The following is an 18,684-nucleotide window of genomic DNA, read 5'->3' as shown; positions in this document are numbered from 1 at the left end:
AGGTTGGAGGGGAGGCGCGCTTTTCTCGCGGGTTTGCAAAGGCCGCCCCTGCTCCACCCTCCCGGCCCCGGGCGGCACCGCCTGCGGACCTGCACTCTCTGCGGTCCCTCCCACGGCCTCAGCTCTGCGACAGCCTCGCGACCCGCGGCGCGAGGCGACATGGCGGGCGACCACCGCCTCCTGCTGGAGAACGCGCGGCAAGTGGTGCTGGTGTGCGCCCGCGGGGAGCGCTTCCTGGTGCGGGACGCGCTGCGCAGCCTGGCGGTGCTGGAGGACGCCAGCCTGGTGGTGGGCACGTAAGTGGCGGCGGCGTGGACAAGTCCCTGCTTGGCGCTTTTTCTCCAACTTGTGCGCTGTGGAGGGAAACCGGGTGAAAGCTTCCCCGAGCCCAGGGAGACGTTGGCAGGGCAGCCTTTAAGAACCTGTTGCCGACGTGTTTGACGGCTTCAGGTTGTCCTTCCGTGGAAAAACGCACTGCAGCTGCACATGGCACCGGGACGCATCGGGATCCCACCTCTGCCGACAAAATTTCGTTGTCCGACAAGCAGAAGGGGTCAGGGTTCCTTTCAGTGATTCCTGAAGTGTAGCCAAGAGACCACCTGCGTCCGTCCGATGGCCTGAGATTTTTTTTTTTTGCACAGATTTAAGACCACCCACCGGCCCACTGCCCCCCCCCCCTCCATCCCCAGATCTTTTGAATCAGCATCTCTGGGTGGAGTTCTGAGACCTGAATTTTTTTTAAGATTTTATTTATTTTTAGAGAGGGAAGGAAGAGAGAGAGAGGGAGAGAAACATCAATGTGTAGTTGCTGGGGGTCATGGCCTGCAACCCAGGTATGTTCCCTGACTGGGAATCGAACCTGCGATACTTTGGTTCGCAGCCCTTGCTCAATCCACCGCGCGCTACGCCAGGCAGGGCTGAGATCTGAATTTTTTTAAATACCTCTCCCAACCCCTTCTCTGTACACTAAAGCTTGAGAACCACGGCAGTCGGGGTGTCCAACCTGCAGCCCAGGATGTCTGTGAATGCGGTCCATCAAAAAATCATAAATACTTAAAAACTTTTTTTTGCTTATCAGTTTTCATTAGTGTTTGTGTATTTACTGTGTGGCCCAAGACTCTTCCAGTGTGGCCCAGATTTGCCAAAAGGTTGAACGCCCTGGATGGTGATGGTTTGTGGTTATAAGATATGAAGGTTCAGCCACCAGAGAACGGGGGCATGTCCAATTGTTTTTATTAAACTTTCTGTGTTTCCTGCTAGAAGCACATAACGGAACAGCCAGTTTGGGAGGGCGCGCCTGGGGCGGGGATGGGGTCGGATGCCAAAGGGGAGAGCGACGTGGCGGGACGGTTGTGCAAGAGCGGTCCTTCTCACCCAAAGCTGAGGCTGCTTAGGGTAGGGCTGGAGTCCAGCTTTTAGGGAATGTGTGTGTTTCTCATGGACAAAAGGATAGAAACATCTCCAGTGCTACTGTCAAAAGGCTGTTAAAGTCAGTTAACGGAATTGCACAAAATAAGACTTCTTGAGGATTCGGGCCCCCCACGGTCTCGCCCTGTTGCGCACACCCCTTCTTCTCCAGTCACTCCGTCACCCCACGTGGCTGTTCCGGCTCTCCCGGCATCTGTCTCCCAGCCAGTAGGACAGCGGAAGAGAGAACGATCCCACTGGCTGAAACCTAGTCACGTGGCTGCGGCAGGCTGATGAGAGACTGGGAAACGAAATTTTATTCTGGGTGGCCCTTTATGTGTCCTGGTGAAGCTCAGGAATCCGGCGCTGTGGGAAAAGGAAACATGGGCATCAGAGAGCAGTTGGCATTCTCTGTTAGGTTCTATTGGACTTTTTGCCTGACCGGTGGCTGGAGGCGATTTTCTCAAGACACAACTCCAAAAAGGAAATACAATAAATGTTGAGACATTGATAACTTATTTTAAATCATTGGTCAGATTTCTCACAATATTTCCCCAAACTTCACTAATTATTTGTTGATTTTTCTTCAGGGATGGGTTTATAAAAGCCATCGGTCCTGCTGATGTTATTCAAAAACAGTTTTCTGAAGAAACGTTTGAAGAAAGAATTGATTGTTCTGGGAAATGCATCTTGCCAGGTATTCACTTCTTTTCAGTGAAACCCTGAATGCAGTTTTAAGGATGCCAAGAGGAAGAATAGTAGCTTGTTTAGATTAGAACACTGCAGTTCAGGGGCGAAGTATCTCACCTGGGACTGCTGACCAGGTACACTGCAAGCTGAGACTCAAACCCACCCATCAGTTCTACTTCTTCCCACTCTCCTAGTGAAGACAGACCAGCTGTGTTGTATTTAGGTTCAAAACCATCAGAAGAATTGTATTAATGCATTGTGGCAGGATGGCAGGATGGGAAGGCAAAGAGGGAAAACTGCTATCTTTACCAGAATATACTTTAAATTAGTAGAGAGTGTGAAACAAAGGACCCATCTCTAGATGGGAAAAAAAAATCCTTAGAGATTTCTGTAGCTGAAGTTCGTTTGTATCTTTAGTGACTGACGACAGAATCAGTTTGTGGGCCATCATCTCCTACAGGGTCTATGTTTTATGGCTTCATGTCATGATCTAAAACAGGTTTCACAAATTTTGAGTCCTATGTAAACCCAGAGGCTAAGATTTGTGCATTTAAAGAGTGTACTGTGTGTATCTGACAGAGCTTCTACCTTCTGGCTCTTGGGAGATAGAAGATAAGGTCAGGGTGGAACCCTGGGAGAAACCAGACTATACTGGAAAGCCATTTGAACAGGGACTTTTGATTTTACTCCAGGTCAGAACCCACTCATAAGCCATTTCATCTCTTAGGTGTTTTGAATGTCTTGGAAAGACACACTTTTCTGAACCGTACCAGGGTAAACAAATGTTCCAAGTGATTGCTTTATAGTTTCTCTTTCTATATAAATATATAAAATACATTTCTTTTTTGAAGAAAGATTCATCTTCCTGATTTCATATTTTTCCAAGGTTGAGAGTAGGGATTGAATGAGTCTGTTTTCACACCCAGATTATTCCTTGGTGACATAGTCCTTGGTTCTTTGCTCAATTAGTAGATTTGACATCCTGTTTATGGTGAGCATGGGCTTGAGGGCAAAAAGAGCTGTATTTTTAAAGGAATATTTTCATAATTTTGAGTTACCCTCCTCTATCAGAGCCTTCGAGAACAACTACTCAGAGGTACCGCTTGTGTCCTCTATGTGAGGGAAACAGAGACAGATTCTTGCTTCTCTGCCGACGCCGCCCCCCACCCCGAGGTGGCTGACCACATTGTGCTTCCCAAGGAGCAGGACGGTGTTGTCACCTGCCAGCTGGGGCTTTCTCTTTCTTAACTTTAAAAGTGATTTGATTTCTTGATTACAGGTTTGGTGGATGCACACACACATCCAGTATGGGCTGGTGAAAGAGTCCACGAGTTCGCAATGAAGGTAACTATGGTGAATGATGTGGTGAATCAAAAGGAGGCATAGACAACATAGACAAATCTTTTTCTAAGGAGTCTGTAGACTGTCAGGCTTTGCAATGTGTGCCTACATGTCTTCTTAGTAGATATTTTTACCAGCCTGGACTATGGCAGAAAAATTACAATAAAACTTAACTAGTTTATAACTGCCTCAGATCTTTATACTATGCACAGGGCTAGCAATCATTTTAAACAGGAAAGTTTTCAAAAATTTTAGCTGTAGAATCTTCATTTTGACACAGCTGAGTTGCCTTGCTACCTAATTTCTCCTCTCTTTTCCTTCCCCCCTTTCCATCCCACCAGTCCTAGCAGTGTCTGAAAAGGCTCCAGGGAGCAGCTTGAAAATTACTATCCATTAAGGTCAAACTAGGAGAAATATATTACTAATAACAAAAATAAAATGTCTTATGTTGTTCTCACTTTTTTCCAGAAAAAACCCCGAGATTTGTTAAGAAACATAAAAAAAAAGTCTGTTGGTAATTAATTAGCTGTAGTCAACCCTCAGATCCCTGGTTGGAGCCATTTTACATTGTTTGTTTTTAGTAGATTTTATTTTTTTAGAGCAGTTTTAAGTTGCCAGCAAAGCTGAGCTAAAGCTGCAAGGATTTCCCACACACCATCCTCCACCCCAGCCTTCCACATTGTCAGCATCCTCCAGCAGACTGGTACATGTGTTACACTGGATGAACCTACGTTGATGCACTATTAACAAATGTATGATGACATGAACCCACCACTGTAGGCTCACACAGAGTAGTTTCACTGCCCTAGAGATCCTAGAGATCCTCTGTGCTCTGCCTGTTCACCCCTCTCTTCCCCCAACCCCTAGCAACCACTGATCTTTTCACTGTCTCCACAGTTTTGCTTTTTCCCCGACCTCCACATAGTTGGAATCATCTGGCGTGTACCCTTTCCAGATTGGCTCCTTTCATTCAGTAATATGCACCTGGTTTCCTCCACACCTTTTCTTCACATTGTTCCTAAAAAATATATGCATCCTAACAGCTAAATTGCATTATTTCAGAAAAAGGAAACGTTTCTTCAGATATCGTGTACGTTCCTCAACACACTGGAGCTGCTTTGAAGACTTCTTTATTAAATCACAGAATTTCAGAGTTAAGAAGCGACCTTAGAGATTGGCAGCCCAGTTCTCTCACTGTGCACACACAGAAAGGGAGGTCCGTAGAGGGAGGGGTGTCCACCGAGCTCACTAGCTCACCTGGCAGAACCCAGATAAAAACTCCTGGGAGGAGACACCCCCACCCCCCACAGGCATATTGTGTTTGCACCACACTTTCTGCTGCCCAGAGTAACAGAGCCCACTGGGATCCCACAAAGGGCCTCTTCCTTTGCTTGAGCCAGATGTCAGGCCCCAAACGCTTGTGGCCTCATACCAAGGAGAGGAAACACGACTGGGTGTTGTTGGTGGAGGTTTGAATGACTGCAGTGGGGTTCCCTGGAGCAGCTAAGCTTTGTTTTTTGTTTGTTTGTCTTCGTTTTTTAATAGGTGGAGACTTAACTGGTACACACTGGGGTGGATTGGGTTGTTAAAATACTGAAATCCTTCCGTACTGGGTGGTAAATTGCCGCTGCCCTGAGACCAGAAGTCTCCACCATGTCTCCCATCTCTGCCACCCCAGCACTGTCCTGAGACAACACGGCTAACCCCCCACCCCTTTCTGATTGGCTGGTGCCATGGCTTATTGGTTGTGAGTCATGTTGAATATCACCCCAGCAAGTAGGTTCTGGAGACCTGCCTGCAACCTCCCTGCATTTGTTTGCCCTAACGATGAGCTGTGTGTTCAGTTGGCAGGGGCCACATACATGGACATCCACCGGGCTGGAGGAGGGATCAACTTCACGGTGGAGCGCACACGCCAAGCCTCGGAGGAGGAGCTGTTCGGCTCCTTCCAGCAGAGGCTGCAGTGCATGATGCGGGCGGGGACCACGCTGGTGGAGTGCAAGAGCGGATACGGCCTCAACCTGGAGACCGAGCTCAAGATGCTTCGCGTGATTGAGCGCGCCCGGCAGCAGATGGACCTCGGCATCTCGGCCACTTACTGCGGGGCTCACTCAGTGCCAAAGTAACCTCTGGCTATGGGCACCCGGTTTAACTACGGCATAGAGGGGGCTGCTTTCTCCACCCCCACACCCCACACCGACCCCGCGCCACGGTTCAGCACTTTAGTTCTGTCAGAGACACCAGTAGAAGCCTTTGGAAATGTGTTCGGATTCTAAGGGGCAGTCATCTCACACAAGTGGCTTTAGGAAGGTCACCTCCACTAGACCTGTCACTTTGCTAGTCCCTTAGTGATGAAGGGAGAGAAGATGCTCAAAACTCCTTCGGTTAACAAAGAGACATGTCCCTCGTAGATCCTTGAAAATGACAGCTATCAATCTAAGTAGTTTCCCGTGACAGCATAAAAGCACTTTAGAGATTAAGAGTAACACCCGGTAGGAGAAATGTGCAATCTTGGAGTGACTCGGAAGTTTTTATTTTTGTTCATGGTTGCTTGTTTATCGGCAAACATTTTCATGTTATTGTTGTTACTGGTTTTCAGCTCCCCCCATTATCTATGTGGCTTTACTGCAGAGAATGGCTGTCTCTCATCTGCCTCTCCCCGGTCCTCGAATTTCTAGGCCCGAAGGCCCGGAGTTCCGGAACTAAGAGATCCAAAAGGAAACCAGGACTTCAGAATCCATAGGGATTCCCCACAGTGTCCGTGCGGTTTTAAGTTTTCACAGCTTAGATATAGAATTGTTATAGCCTTACACAAATTATTCAAAAAAGGATCTCTATATTTTATAAAGGTATTTCATTTTGTGAAGTTTAAAAAGAAAATTATAATGGTAATTTTGTGTTTACCATCTTCAGAGGAACTAGAAATTGAACATTAACTTTTATTATCAAAAATTCACAAAGTGAATTAAGTGGAAAAGAAACATAAATACTTAATATTTCCAATGGTGTTTATTGAATGTTTTTAGCATTTATACATCTGAAATTATTAAAGTTTGAAATTGCCCTCAGATGTTTGGGAGAGCTGGTCTATAGAAAACAGATTTTTTTCCCCCAAATGACAAAAAGGGGTCTGACCATCTGGTTTCTTCAGTAGGAAGGACAGTGTGACATGATAGAAAAGACTCAGGCTTTGGAGTGGTAGCAGACTGGGGCCTGAACCCAGCTTAGCTGCTTCCAGCTGGGTGATTTTGAGGACATCTCAACGTTTTTGAACATGAATTATCCATCTGTAAAAGAGCTACCTAACATCCTATTCTATACAATTGTCTTAAGAATTATACGTAAGTGCCTGTCTCCTCATGGTCCATCTCTGTCTCCCCACCCAAAGGGTTTGCATTGAATGAGAGTCTTCTATGTGCCAAACACAGGGCTAGAGTTTTACAGAAAATTTCTCCATCTGCCAACGAGCCTCTGAGTCCTGCATCTTGATCCCCAATGATAAAGCCCGAGGCTCAGAGCATGGCAAATGACACCTAAACAACGTGTCTGAAAGTTAGTAGCCAGCGAGTGGTCAAGCTCTGTGTATATTTGACCTCATAAAGCCCAACCCTTCCCAATATATAACTACCCCCAGGATCTCAGTGAGAATTTCAGGGCCAGCTGATAGCTCGAGGCTAGGGAAGAGGCCTGCAGTTGGGTTGTCAGGGAAGCATCCATGATGCCCTCCAAGTGCCCTTGACAAGTAGATCCATTTTTTCCACCAGATGGCCCTTGCTGGAATTCCCAAAGGCAGCACTGGTGCACCTGAATGGATGAGGATTTGAGCCTCTGTGTACAGGGTTGGCGCACACAGAAGTCTTGTTGATACCTCTGCTATGTGGGCAGGTCACATTTTTGAGTCCTCTGTTGTAGCTTTGATTCTTTCTGAGCTATGATTCTTTCTTTGCCTGTCTGAGGCTTGAGGTCATTTACCTACAGTTTCTCAGGTTCTCCAAAGACCAAATAAGCCTATCTGCATTTTTTTAAAATTTCACTCATAGAAATCTTCCTTTCTTTCCTCAGAGGAAAAACTGCTACAGAAGCTGCTGATGACATCATCAATAACCACCTCCCAAAGCTGAAGGAACTTAGCAGAAATGGGCAAATTCACGTTGACAATATAGATGTGTTCTGTGAGAAGGGTGTCTTTGACCTTGATTCTACCAGAAGGATCCTTCAAGGCGGAAAAGATATAGGGTTACAGATCAACTTCCACGGGGATGAACTGCACCCAATGAAGGCTGCGGAGGTACAGTCGCCCTTTTGCTTCTCCTCTGTCAACGACACCCATGTTATAGAAAACCTACCTGGTTTGTTCAAAGACAGGAGCGGCCTTTTAAAAAGATGTGGGGATATTTGCCTGAACAGTGTGCAGAATGCACTGGTTGAGCCTTGGAATCCCCGGCTTCTGTTAGAAATTTACTTTTTGCTGGTCATTTACTTTTCTTAACACCTGCTGGAAGTGTTAGTGGAAAAATGTACCTCCAGGATCTCTTTTACTAAGTTCACAGCCTATTTGGGTTGGTACAGAAAGTCATACCAGCAGAGTCTACTAATTTCACATGCAGCCTCTCGGGGCTTTCTGTGGCGCCATCCAGATGAATTTTGGTGAAGCCCCCCATTAAGGGCCACGGCATGATTTTCAAATCTGTATGTCTTGCCCAGAGTCGCGTATTCATGTTGTCGGCAAACATTTGAGTGTGCAGCGTGTGCCAGGCACTGAGAATTCATCAGTGAATGCAGACAGCTCTTGTGTGGGGGTGAGGGGCTAAATGAAAACTGCCTTTGGGGCATTAATACAGATGTAGATGCCCCACCTGTGCCTGAAGCTCCACGCATCCTACTTCACCTCTTACTATCACTTCCAAACCGTGTGCTGTGTTTCCCGCCCCAGTGAATGACAACATTACCTATTGTCTAAGTCAAAACCCAGATGTCATTTGACTCCACCCTCCCCTTCACCTAACCACATTTCAACCAGGCAGCCAGTCCTGCCAGTTCCTCCTGAATCTCTCTAGATTCATCTCTCCTCAGCCCACTGCCTAGGCCCACCCACGGGGGATTCCTGTAACTACTGTTCTTGCCTCCAGGCTTGCTTCCGCTTTAATCTGTTTCTTTAATCCATCCCCTTAGTTCTTCTTCCCCTCCTCTCCATGGCTTAAAACTACCTAACGGCTCACCACTGCTCACAGGGTGAATTCCAAACTCCCTGCTTGCCAGGATCCAGCCCTTGTTTACCTCTCTCTCCTCCTTTGTCTCTCCTCCCCCTTTTTTTTTTACCTCCTTCACCCTCTCTACCATGAACCAGCCACAATAAACTACTTTCAGTACACTGAATACCCCATGCCTCTTCACACATTGTTTCTCTAACCTGAACTCCCCTCTTGTCTTGCTAATTCTAACTCCCTTCCACATCTCATCTTAGCCACGGCTTCTCTGGGGTCCTTCGCAGACCTCTCCAGCAGTGGGTTGTAGCTCTCCCTGTGCTCTTCCCACTGTGCTAAACCCGCCTCTGCCGCACCACCGCTCTCTCACACAGTCCGGCGCCCAGCATACCGATGGCCTTTCCTAAGTAAATAGTTGTTGGACATTTGTTACATGAATGTGAGCCGGGTGGTCAAGAAGACACTTTCGGTTGTAGAGAGTGACTGGCAAATGAACTCAATAGAGGTTTCCATCAATTAATCAATACCCAGGGTGAGCAAATCAAGTTTGGAAAAGTGAGGGTAATTCCAAAGTCAGAAAGGAGCCCCTCTGAGGGAGCACAGTCTGTCTGTCCTGTGGTCCAAAATGCTGCCGGACCTGAGCTGGCTGCTGCTGGGGGCCAGCTCTTCCTGCCCTGGTGTGTGGGGGGACCGCAGACTCCCGGGCCTGGGCCGCAGTGTAGTGTCAAATAGTGTCCACTCTCCTTTCCTTGGAATGTGTTAAACATACCACCTTCCCTCCTGGGGCATAGTGTGTGTGTGTAAAACTGGCAAGAGAAGAAAGCCACCGTAGTGCATGGTTCCGTTTTCAGCATAGCATCGCCTCTTCTTGGTTTTCTCCGAACAATCTAGCCTAAACTTTTCATCTGGAGAGGAATCAAGCTCAACTAGTATTCTCTAATTATATACTTGATCCCACATTTTAAAAGTTTGTTTTCTTAACTGATCTGTTTTCACTGAGAGCAATGGCATTCCAAAATACCTTTATATTGTGATTTTATGATGCTATAATAGATTTTATTACCAATATTACCCAACATTTTATTCTGATTCATAAGATTCATAATTTTTTAAAGATTTTATTTATTTACTTTTAGAGAGGGGGGAAGGGAGGGAGAATGAGAGGAAGAGAAATATCAATGTGTGGTTGCCTCTCACACACCCCCAACTGGGGACCTGGCCCAGAACCCAGTCACGTGCCCTAGACTGGGAATCGAACTGGTGACCTTTGGGTTTGTAGGCCAGCACTCAATTCAATCCACTGAGCCACACAAGCCAGGGCAGATTCATTCATATATATATATATTTTTAAAACAAATATATGAATACTGTCAGTAAGCATTTCTGTCTAAGAATAGTTTTTGAAGTAGCACTCTAGAAAAATTTTCAAATGAATGTTGATCACAAACCCTTTATCTATTTTGGAGCTTGTGCTTACTAAAGGTAGTTGGCAAGAAATTTTAATAATAGAATGCTGTTTATGTTTGCAGGAAAAATAGTTTGATGGCACTTTATCAATTTCTTGTTGCTGTTGGTTAAATCTTTTCCTCTTTGCTCATTCTGCTTAGCTCGGAGCTGAACTGGGAGCCCGGGCCATCAGTCACCTGGAAGAAGCCAGTGACGAAGGCATCGCCGCCATGGCCACGGCCAGGTGCTCTGCTGTCCTTCTGCCCACCACAGCCTACATGCTACGGTGAGGTCCTCCTCACCCCCGCACAAGAGCTGAAAGAAAAGTTGTGCAGACATAGCCTTGCAAGATGCCCAGCTATTATTTCATTGTCTTTACACATCCCTTAAAAATGCAGATGAAGAAAATGTAGCTCATGGAAGAAGCCAGTTCTGGAACGATGTTCAGAAATGAATTATCCCGAGGACCAAGCCCAGAACTAAACTGACTGAGTGGTGGAATTACTGGGGAGGGCGGCTCATTTTCCTTTTTACTACTTTTTGGGTTTTCTAAGTTAAAGAAAAATCAGTATGCAGTACCTTTATAAATGAGAAAAGATGCAGTAGGTTTTATACTTTAAAAACCATGCATGAGATAGTAGGGATATTAGCAGTACTCAGAATCTGCATGAGCTGTGTTCTGAGGAGTGTGGGTGTCATAATTATGGACCAGAATCCTCACAAACACTGAGGGTGAGAGAAAATATATATTTTGTAAAATCTCCCCAAGAATTTTGCTCTATTCTCTCCATGGATTTTATACACTTAGTACATCTCATATGGTTGCCATTACTCTAATCCCACCAAATCGGAGACCTGAGATCTGACTCTTTTCATCATTCCATTCGCATGACAGCCACCGAGTCCCTGGGCAGGGAGGCCGGTGCTTTCTGTGTGGTTGGGACACACGGTCTCCATGGGGGTGATCCTGCAGGTGCGGCCTTAGGGCAGTGGTGATGTTGCCCCTCAGGGGACATTAACCAATGTCTGGAGACATTTTTGTTGCTCACAACTAAGTGATGCTACTGACAACGAGTGGACAGATGCCAGGGATGCTGCTAAACATCCTACAGGGTACAGAATAACCCCCCAGAACAAAGAATTATCGAGCCCAAGAAATGAATTGCGTCAAGGTTGAAACACTCTGCCTTAGGGATTGAAAAACAAGGTTTTGAGTAACTGTTACAAGGGAAAAGAAAGAACTATTTCAGTGCTCTCCTGAAACATACTATTGTATACACATACATTAATGTAGACCTCAGCCAGGAAATATCAGTCAATAGCCCATCACTTCACTTTGGGTTTCTGTTTGACAAAGGGGTTGGGTATCTTAAGTCTTCTTCCGCTCTGCACATCTGTTCTACAACAGCTCCGATGCTGGGTGCTGACCATGTTTTTTCCCTCCCTCAGACTGAAGCAACCTCGGGCCAGGAAGATGTTGGATGAAGGAGTAATAGTTGCTTTGGGCAGTGACTTCAACCCCAATGCCTATTGCTTTTCGATGGTAATTATTTTTAATATGCCTTTCTGAACAGAGTATTGAACTCCCACCAAGCATATACATAATTTAAAAATATTTCTGTTCAAATGTATCAAACATCAAAAAATATTTTCCCATGAAACAAGAAACAAAGACATAGACAGTAGCGTACGTGAATTTTTCTGCACACGTGAAGGCCTCCAGGCATAGAGAAAGGAGAAAAGGTCCTATTCAAATTGTTTCCTGACTTAGTCTGCATTGTGGTTTTACAATAACCCATTTCCCCTCTGGAAGAAGAGGATAAGCTCAAGGAAGTTTTAGTAAGTAAGCATGAAGGGGAGTTTCATTTTATACAGTAAGTGGTCTTGAAAAGCTATAAATAAATATTAAATACACGTGAGGCAATCTCTATAATAAAGGAATCTTTTCTAAGGCATAAAGAACCTTCATGTGTAAGTTCAAGTTTTCCCATACCAATCCAGCCCTGTCCACCCACACCTGTGATCACCATTGTGTGCTGTGCTGTGTTGAGAGATGTCCCACACAGCAGCTGCATTTCGTTGCTTCCCTCCAACACTCTGCTCTCCCCGCCTCAGCCAACGGTCATGCACCTGGCCTGCGTAAACATGAGAATGTCCATGCCGGAGGCCTTGGCCGCTGCCACCATCAACGCCGCGTATGCGCTGGGGAAATCTCACACTCACGGATCTTTGGAAGTTGGCAAACAGGGAGATCTCATCATCATCAATGCATCCAGGCGAGTGTTCTCCCAGCTAACCTATTTTATGCCCATTGCAGTGTATACGCCTGCTTAAATCCGCTTTCCACTAATTACTAGTGTCAGGCTCTGTCCCCTGTCCCCTCCATCTTCACCCTTTTATAATGAAGTCCCCCCACAGGTCCTAAACTACAGGGTACACCAAGTTTCCGGTCTCTCCATCCATCTCCCATCTCCCATAGAGCTCCAGGCTTCTGCCCTGTCTACGTGGACTCTGGACTCACCGTGCCCTCTGGCATGGGGTTTTGTTTTTCTGCTTGGCTTCTGACCTTGTGGCCATGCTGGGCCACATATGTCTCAACTTCAGCTTGTCACCCTGGTTCGGATTCATTACTGCTCCAACTTCTTATTCCTAGGGGACCCCAAATCCTTGCTTCAGTGTTCCTGTCCTGGTTTCTCATTGCCCAGAGCCTGCTGCCTTCTGGGTCTCCCATGTGACAGTTTGAGTCGTGTTCTTCTAAATCTTCATTCCCTGACTCTAGTGAGCCTATCACAGCTCTGGGGCCTCACGTTCGACTGAAGTGAACAGCTCTGTACTTCTCCTCTCTGTGCCCACAAACCATTCTGTATACTGAAAATAGTACTGGTGTTACCATTTGTGCGTTACTTAGTTAAATCAAATGTTTTTGGATCAACTACTTAAATGATATGATTAAACGTTATTTGAGTTATCATAGGCTACTGAGTAATATGCTATTTTTTTAAAAGCCCAAATATCAATGACTAGGTATAAAGAAATTTTTAGAACATGTGTTTTTAAACTAGCATTTAATGACAGTGATAAATTTTTGACTTGTAATGAAGCAATGTTTGATTTCTTTCTAGGTGGGAGCATTTGATTTACCAGTTTGGAGGCCACAATGAATTAATTGAATATGTTATAGCTAAAGGAAAAGTCATCTATAAAAAGTGACAGATCTTAAAGGGAAGAGAAGACTCTTCAATTGCATAAAATACATCAATACAGTTATATTAAAATACAAATTACCTTAGTAGTTTACCAAAATGATGTCACTTAAAACCAAATGTATTTTATTGTTTTGTTAATCCATTCATGAAACCCAAGGGATTCATTTATTACCATTTGATATGCATCTGGATGCAGAAACAGGTAAACCAATCATGATGATCATCTCAAAACATTAAATTATTTCACAAAGATTTGTCATCAATATTGTGAGGGTTAAGATGATGAATTATTAAAAGAACACATTTGTGGGTAGGAATCGATTGACAATTAGGTAGATGTGGCTTGAAATTCCCATTTTGTTTCCGCTTTTCGAATTTCGGCTCAACAATATTTAGTGAAAGTTGGGGGTGGAGGGAAACCCAATGGCATGGCCCAGCTTCGGCTGAAATGTAGGCTTCTATGACGAGCAAATAGCTCTTCCCTCCCGCACCCAGTCTGTCTGTCTAGGTGCTTTTTGAATGCTCCAGGGTCCTTCCATTTCCAATTTCTTTTCCACCCTAGCTCGAAACAGACTTCCCAGCACAGTTCAAGACTTCCTGTAGTGAGTGCATTTTGACCAAATCCAATAATGTCACTTTTAAAATTGTTTTTAAGCTTTTGATACTTCACATTACAGATGTACAGAGAACATGTATGACTCTCAATAAGTGTTCGCTGTCACTGCTGCTGTGGTTTCCTTACCACCCGGGAGGTAGCACAGCGGCCTGGTCTGGGAGAGCTTTTCTGCAAATAAACAAATTACGGAATTACTCGTAAAGAGTGGATGATTATTTACATATATAAATAGCTGAGAAAGCCATGTGAGTTTATCTGAAATCTTTTAAAATGTTTTAATCATCTGTATGATCACAACTGTATTATCAAACGTTGTCCTATTTATGAAGAAACGATTGGAAGAGTAAATGATAACAATCCAAATTCTCACTGGTTTCAGGTGAACAGAGGCTGAATCAATGAGGCTTTTCTGTGTTCAGTGTAAATCAAGTCGAGATACGCCTCGTTAGAATGTCGAGGGTAACGTGGCACGTTGTGTCACCACTTCCTGAGCATGGGGGCTCTGGCTGTCCCCTCACATGCCTGGCAGAAGCATCTTGAGGGGGTGTGGGATCACCTAGTCAATGGCAGGAATTCAGGGTGTATGAGGTAGATATAAAGGCCAACACTATGTATTAGGACTGCCCTGGAACCCGAGCCACACAGAAGTTTATCCTTATCCTTATAGAATAAGAAGGCGTAGCACATCCTATTTGCCTCCAGGAGACACTCACTCAAAACAAGTCATATTTATGTCTGTTTTGAAGGGAAGCAGAAGAGGATACCCACCAGGAACTACCTTAGTCCTCCCAGGCCAGTGTCTAATAGTAACTTGCAGCCCAAGGGAGCTTGCTAGAAACTCCGAATGTCAGCCCGACCCCAAACCTGCTGAATTAGAGTCTGCGCCTTAAGAAGCCCCCAGCTGATCCGTGTTCCCATTGAAGTCTGAGAAGTGCTGCAGCCTAAGGCCCCAGCCAAACCGGCTTCCACCCCGTTCCTCAAAAACACCCACCTGCATGGACTGTTCAGGCCTCGAGGAACTGTCCCCTCTGCCTAGAATGCTGTCCCTCTCTCTTCTAGGTGGGAGTCAGAGCTAGTTATGGCCCACTCCACATGCTCCCTTACCTCGAATACAGTTTCTATACCATTGTAATTTGCATTGCGAGTTAGTAGAGGGCAGGGACTTCATCATGTCCCCAGGATCTAGTGTGGGGGACTGGTTCACAGCAGGTGATCAACAAATGAATTAATGAATGGCTGCACAGACACACAGATCGTCATAGTAAAAATTACTCATCAAAATACATGACACAGGCCAACCTAGGAGTGCAATTATTGCATGGGTTGGAAAGAGTGTTTGGGTTCCTTAATATAATGTCAAAGGATGATGCTCATGGGGGAGTCACGTGCTAAAGTAAAACCAAAGAACCAGTTTCATGGGTGGGAGGGGGTGGGGGTGGGGTTGCCATCCTCAGCTTAGGAGGCTGGGAGGATAGTGATGAGAGGGAAAGGCTCCAAGGTGGAATATCATGAAATGTTTAGAAGACAGATGATGAGTCTTCCTGGAGTAGAGCATTTAGTGGGAGCTAAGACTACAAGGTGAGGTCATTTTTCATAGGGCTTTTAATGTCAGTCTCACTGGTTAGAACTTCATTTTAAAGTCAGGGAAAGTGCCCTGACCGGTGTGGCTCAACTGATTGTGCATCATCCTGCAAAGCAAAAGGTCATAGGTTCGATTCCCGGTCCAGGCACATGCCCGGTTTGCAGCCTGGTCCCTAACTGGGGCCTGGTCCCTGGTTGGGGCACATGTGAGAGGCGGCTGATCCATGTTTCTCTTGCATGCTGATGTTCCTCTCCCTCTTTCTTCCCTCTTTCCCCTCTCTCTAAAAATACATAAATAAAATCTTTAAAAAACTAAAGACAGGGAAAGCCACTGGATGTTTCTGAGTAGGTTAGAACCAGGATGAGAGTGTTGTTGTAAAAAGATTAATCTGGTTTCAGTGTACACAGCAGGCACTCAAATATTTGTTGTGTGAGTGGACTCTGGCACGGCACCTTGACCAAGTCCTTTAGTGGAGACAGGAGGAGCCCTCAGGGGCTAGCTGTCCAGTTGGAAAGTGAGATGTGAACACTCTAATCTGTGCTCCCCACTGGCCTAGATTAACATTTTTTCTCTCAACCTTTTAAAATCACTGGGCCATTCTCCCAGGGGAAAAAATAAATTTCTTTTTAAGGAATAAGATTTTGTCTGGTAGGGTTGAGCTTTGGAAGACCACAAACCATTGTGACATTGTAACTGGAAAAGACACCAGCGTTCAGGCTGCCTGTCACTACCAAATCCAATAAACAATGACAGTGATTGAGTCTTTTATAGGCACTTTATTCAGATGGCCAGTGATCAGAGAAGATGGCGGGTTTATACCCTAACAAACCCTCTTACTCTTTCTTTCCCGGCCAGATCTTTTATAAGGGGGTTGGGGGAGGGCAAACAAGGTGTCAGCGAAAGCCTTTGAACTTCAACAGTTGCCTCCAAGGCGGGAAGGGTAGTCCTTTGCTTCTTCCTGGTACAGATGTCTCCAGGCAAGGTAATCTCCAGCCACTGCCCCAGGAGGTCAGCTGCTTATTCTTAGGCGCCAGGATGGGCCTTATCTGTAGTTACTGAAACAAAAACTTAACATACACATTACTTGCTAGATTTATGACTATTTACCTTAAGCTAAATTTTCCCAAGTCTTAAGCCCCTATCAACATGTCAGGGGGTTTTTTTGCCTCTCCAGACCAGTTTTGCCCCCTCAGTGGTAACATCAGCCCCACTGAGCTGAGGATGTGCTTACCAGACACCGTGGGAGACAGGCAAGGCAACAGGGGGACTTGATGTCTGGGCTTTGATTTCCTCTGTAACTCTTTCTGTATCTGCAGAGGGTGGATTCCCTCCAGCTCTGAAATTCTGCTTTGAAGCTGGGCCATGCCTTCAGGGAACTTACAATCCATTTAGGGCAATAAGATGGACATTAAAGAGTGGAAGAAAGGCAGACAATACTAAGAGCTGGTTGTCTTAAAAAGAACTCTGGTTAAACACAGTGATATTTAAATTTAAATTAGTTTTGCCAGACTACCCCCTACTCCTCAAAGCATGAGCATCTTGGTCTTTATAACAGTAAGCAGAAGAACAAAGGCAATGCCAGCTTCTTGAGGAGAGATAGTTTTCTGATGGGAAGTTATTCCAAAATACAAAGGCACATGTTTTTCCAGTGGGTTCTACTGAAGCAACTTCAGGCACAGGGCACCAGGCCCCCAGAGGGTAGAGCCCCCGGGTGAGCCAGAGTCCTCACTCACACACCTGTGAGCGTTCAGAGGCGGCCTGTCCTGGTGGAGCTTCACTTCCCCTGCTGTCCCATTTGCATGGATTCTCATGCTCTCAATGATGTGGCCTCTACTCACTCCCCAAACTTCCCATCTTACTGCTACGTGTTGCTGCTGTTGTTTCATCCTCCAGCCCACTGCCAAGGCTACATACACGCTGTGAGGGCAAGGCCGGGACCATGTTGGTCACATCTGTTTAGTGATAGAAACTGACCAGGCATAGAATTGATTTCTTGGCATCAATGCCTGCTGACATTAAAGTTTAACTTACATTTCTTCTTTTTATCCTCTCTCTGACTCCTGTTACTCAAAGCCTGGCTCAATCACCTCTTCCAGGAAGCCCCCCTCCCCAGATGACCCAAAGGCACTGCAGTTATTGTGCCTTCCTCCAGGACACATCCTTGGTTAGTAATTGTCGCTTCATGCCCCCAACTAGATGGAAAGTCTTTGGTTACAGGACCACACGCTGTTCTGATGCTCCACAACCCTGGTGCAGCACCTCACAAACAGCGGCTGGGCCGGTTGGCAGGTAGACTGCCAACAGCTACAAGTATCAGAGCCTGACCTAACCTGGCTTACAGAATTAGGAAGGTTATTGGCTTACCCATGGAAATTTCACAGGAAGAGTAGGCTTCAGAGCTGGTTTATCTGGAAGTTCAATAATGCTGATGACACAGATTCCTTCCTTCCCTCTGCTCTGCCATCTGCTCTTGGTATCACCCGAAGGCCATTTGCCCGCCTTGGGCGGGGCTGGCTATCAGCAGACATGGTTGCTCCCCGTCTCCTCATTCAGGTCAAGCAGGAGGATGACAAAGGATGGCTGCTGTGGTTCTCCAGCGAGAAAACCGATTCTCAGCACCTCCAGTTAAACTCTTCTCTGTCTCATTGGCCTGAATTGCAACCTCAGCCCTTTCTTAACTAATCACTAAGTGAAGAGAACAGGAATACCTTGAGACCAACCAGGCCTTCGCCCTGAGCTGAAATGAATGTCCACCAACTCTTTTTTTCTAATCCTCACCCAAAGACATATTTATTGATTTTAGAGGGAGGGGAAGAAAGAAAGAGAGAGATGTGAGAGACATTGATTGATTGCTTCCTGCAAGCACCCCACCTGGGGATTGAACCCACAACCTCGGCATGTACCCTGACTGGGAATTGAACCTGCAGCTCTGTGGTATATGGATGACACTCCCACCAACTGAGCCACCTGGCCAGGCTCCACTAACTCTCTCTCCTTTTTCTTTTGGTTTGTTTTTTTGGTATATTGTCAGTGTTTAAATTTAGTACATAACTTTAACAGAAATCACTCCTAAATGCAAAGTGATCATACTGTTCATGAGGTAATTAGGTTTAACAAAAATATAATAATCCAGCAACCAGATCCAGAAATAAGACACAAGTTTAAAGTAGTATGAAAAGTATGTTTTTCTCA

At 45.6% G+C, this 18,684-nt stretch overlaps 1 protein-coding gene across 1 annotated transcript; it reads left to right on the top strand.

Annotated features, from left to right (window-relative positions):
- The first annotated feature begins 54 nt into the window (after positions 1-54).
- Positions 55-14,112, top strand: AMDHD1 (amidohydrolase domain containing 1). Its single transcript, XM_045826602.1, has 9 exons — positions 55-296; positions 1,998-2,104; positions 3,377-3,441; positions 5,283-5,560; positions 7,501-7,726; positions 10,250-10,374; positions 11,538-11,631; positions 12,204-12,364; positions 13,211-14,112. The coding sequence occupies exons 1-9, from the start codon at positions 160-162 to the stop codon at positions 13,296-13,298; spliced, it is 1,281 nt and encodes a 426-aa protein (XP_045682558.1). The 5' UTR covers positions 55-159; the 3' UTR covers positions 13,299-14,112.
- Positions 14,113-18,684: the final 4,572 nt, after the last annotated feature.

The sequence above is a fragment of the Phyllostomus hastatus genome, unplaced genomic scaffold, assembly GCF_019186645.2.
Source record: "Phyllostomus hastatus isolate PE091 unplaced genomic scaffold, TTU_PhHast_1.1 phas_scaffold_755, whole genome shotgun sequence".
Classification (NCBI taxonomy): Eukaryota; Metazoa; Chordata; class Mammalia; order Chiroptera; family Phyllostomidae; genus Phyllostomus; species Phyllostomus hastatus.
The sequence above is the reverse complement of the archived record's forward strand: the minus strand, read 5'-3'. Positions and strand labels throughout refer to the sequence as shown.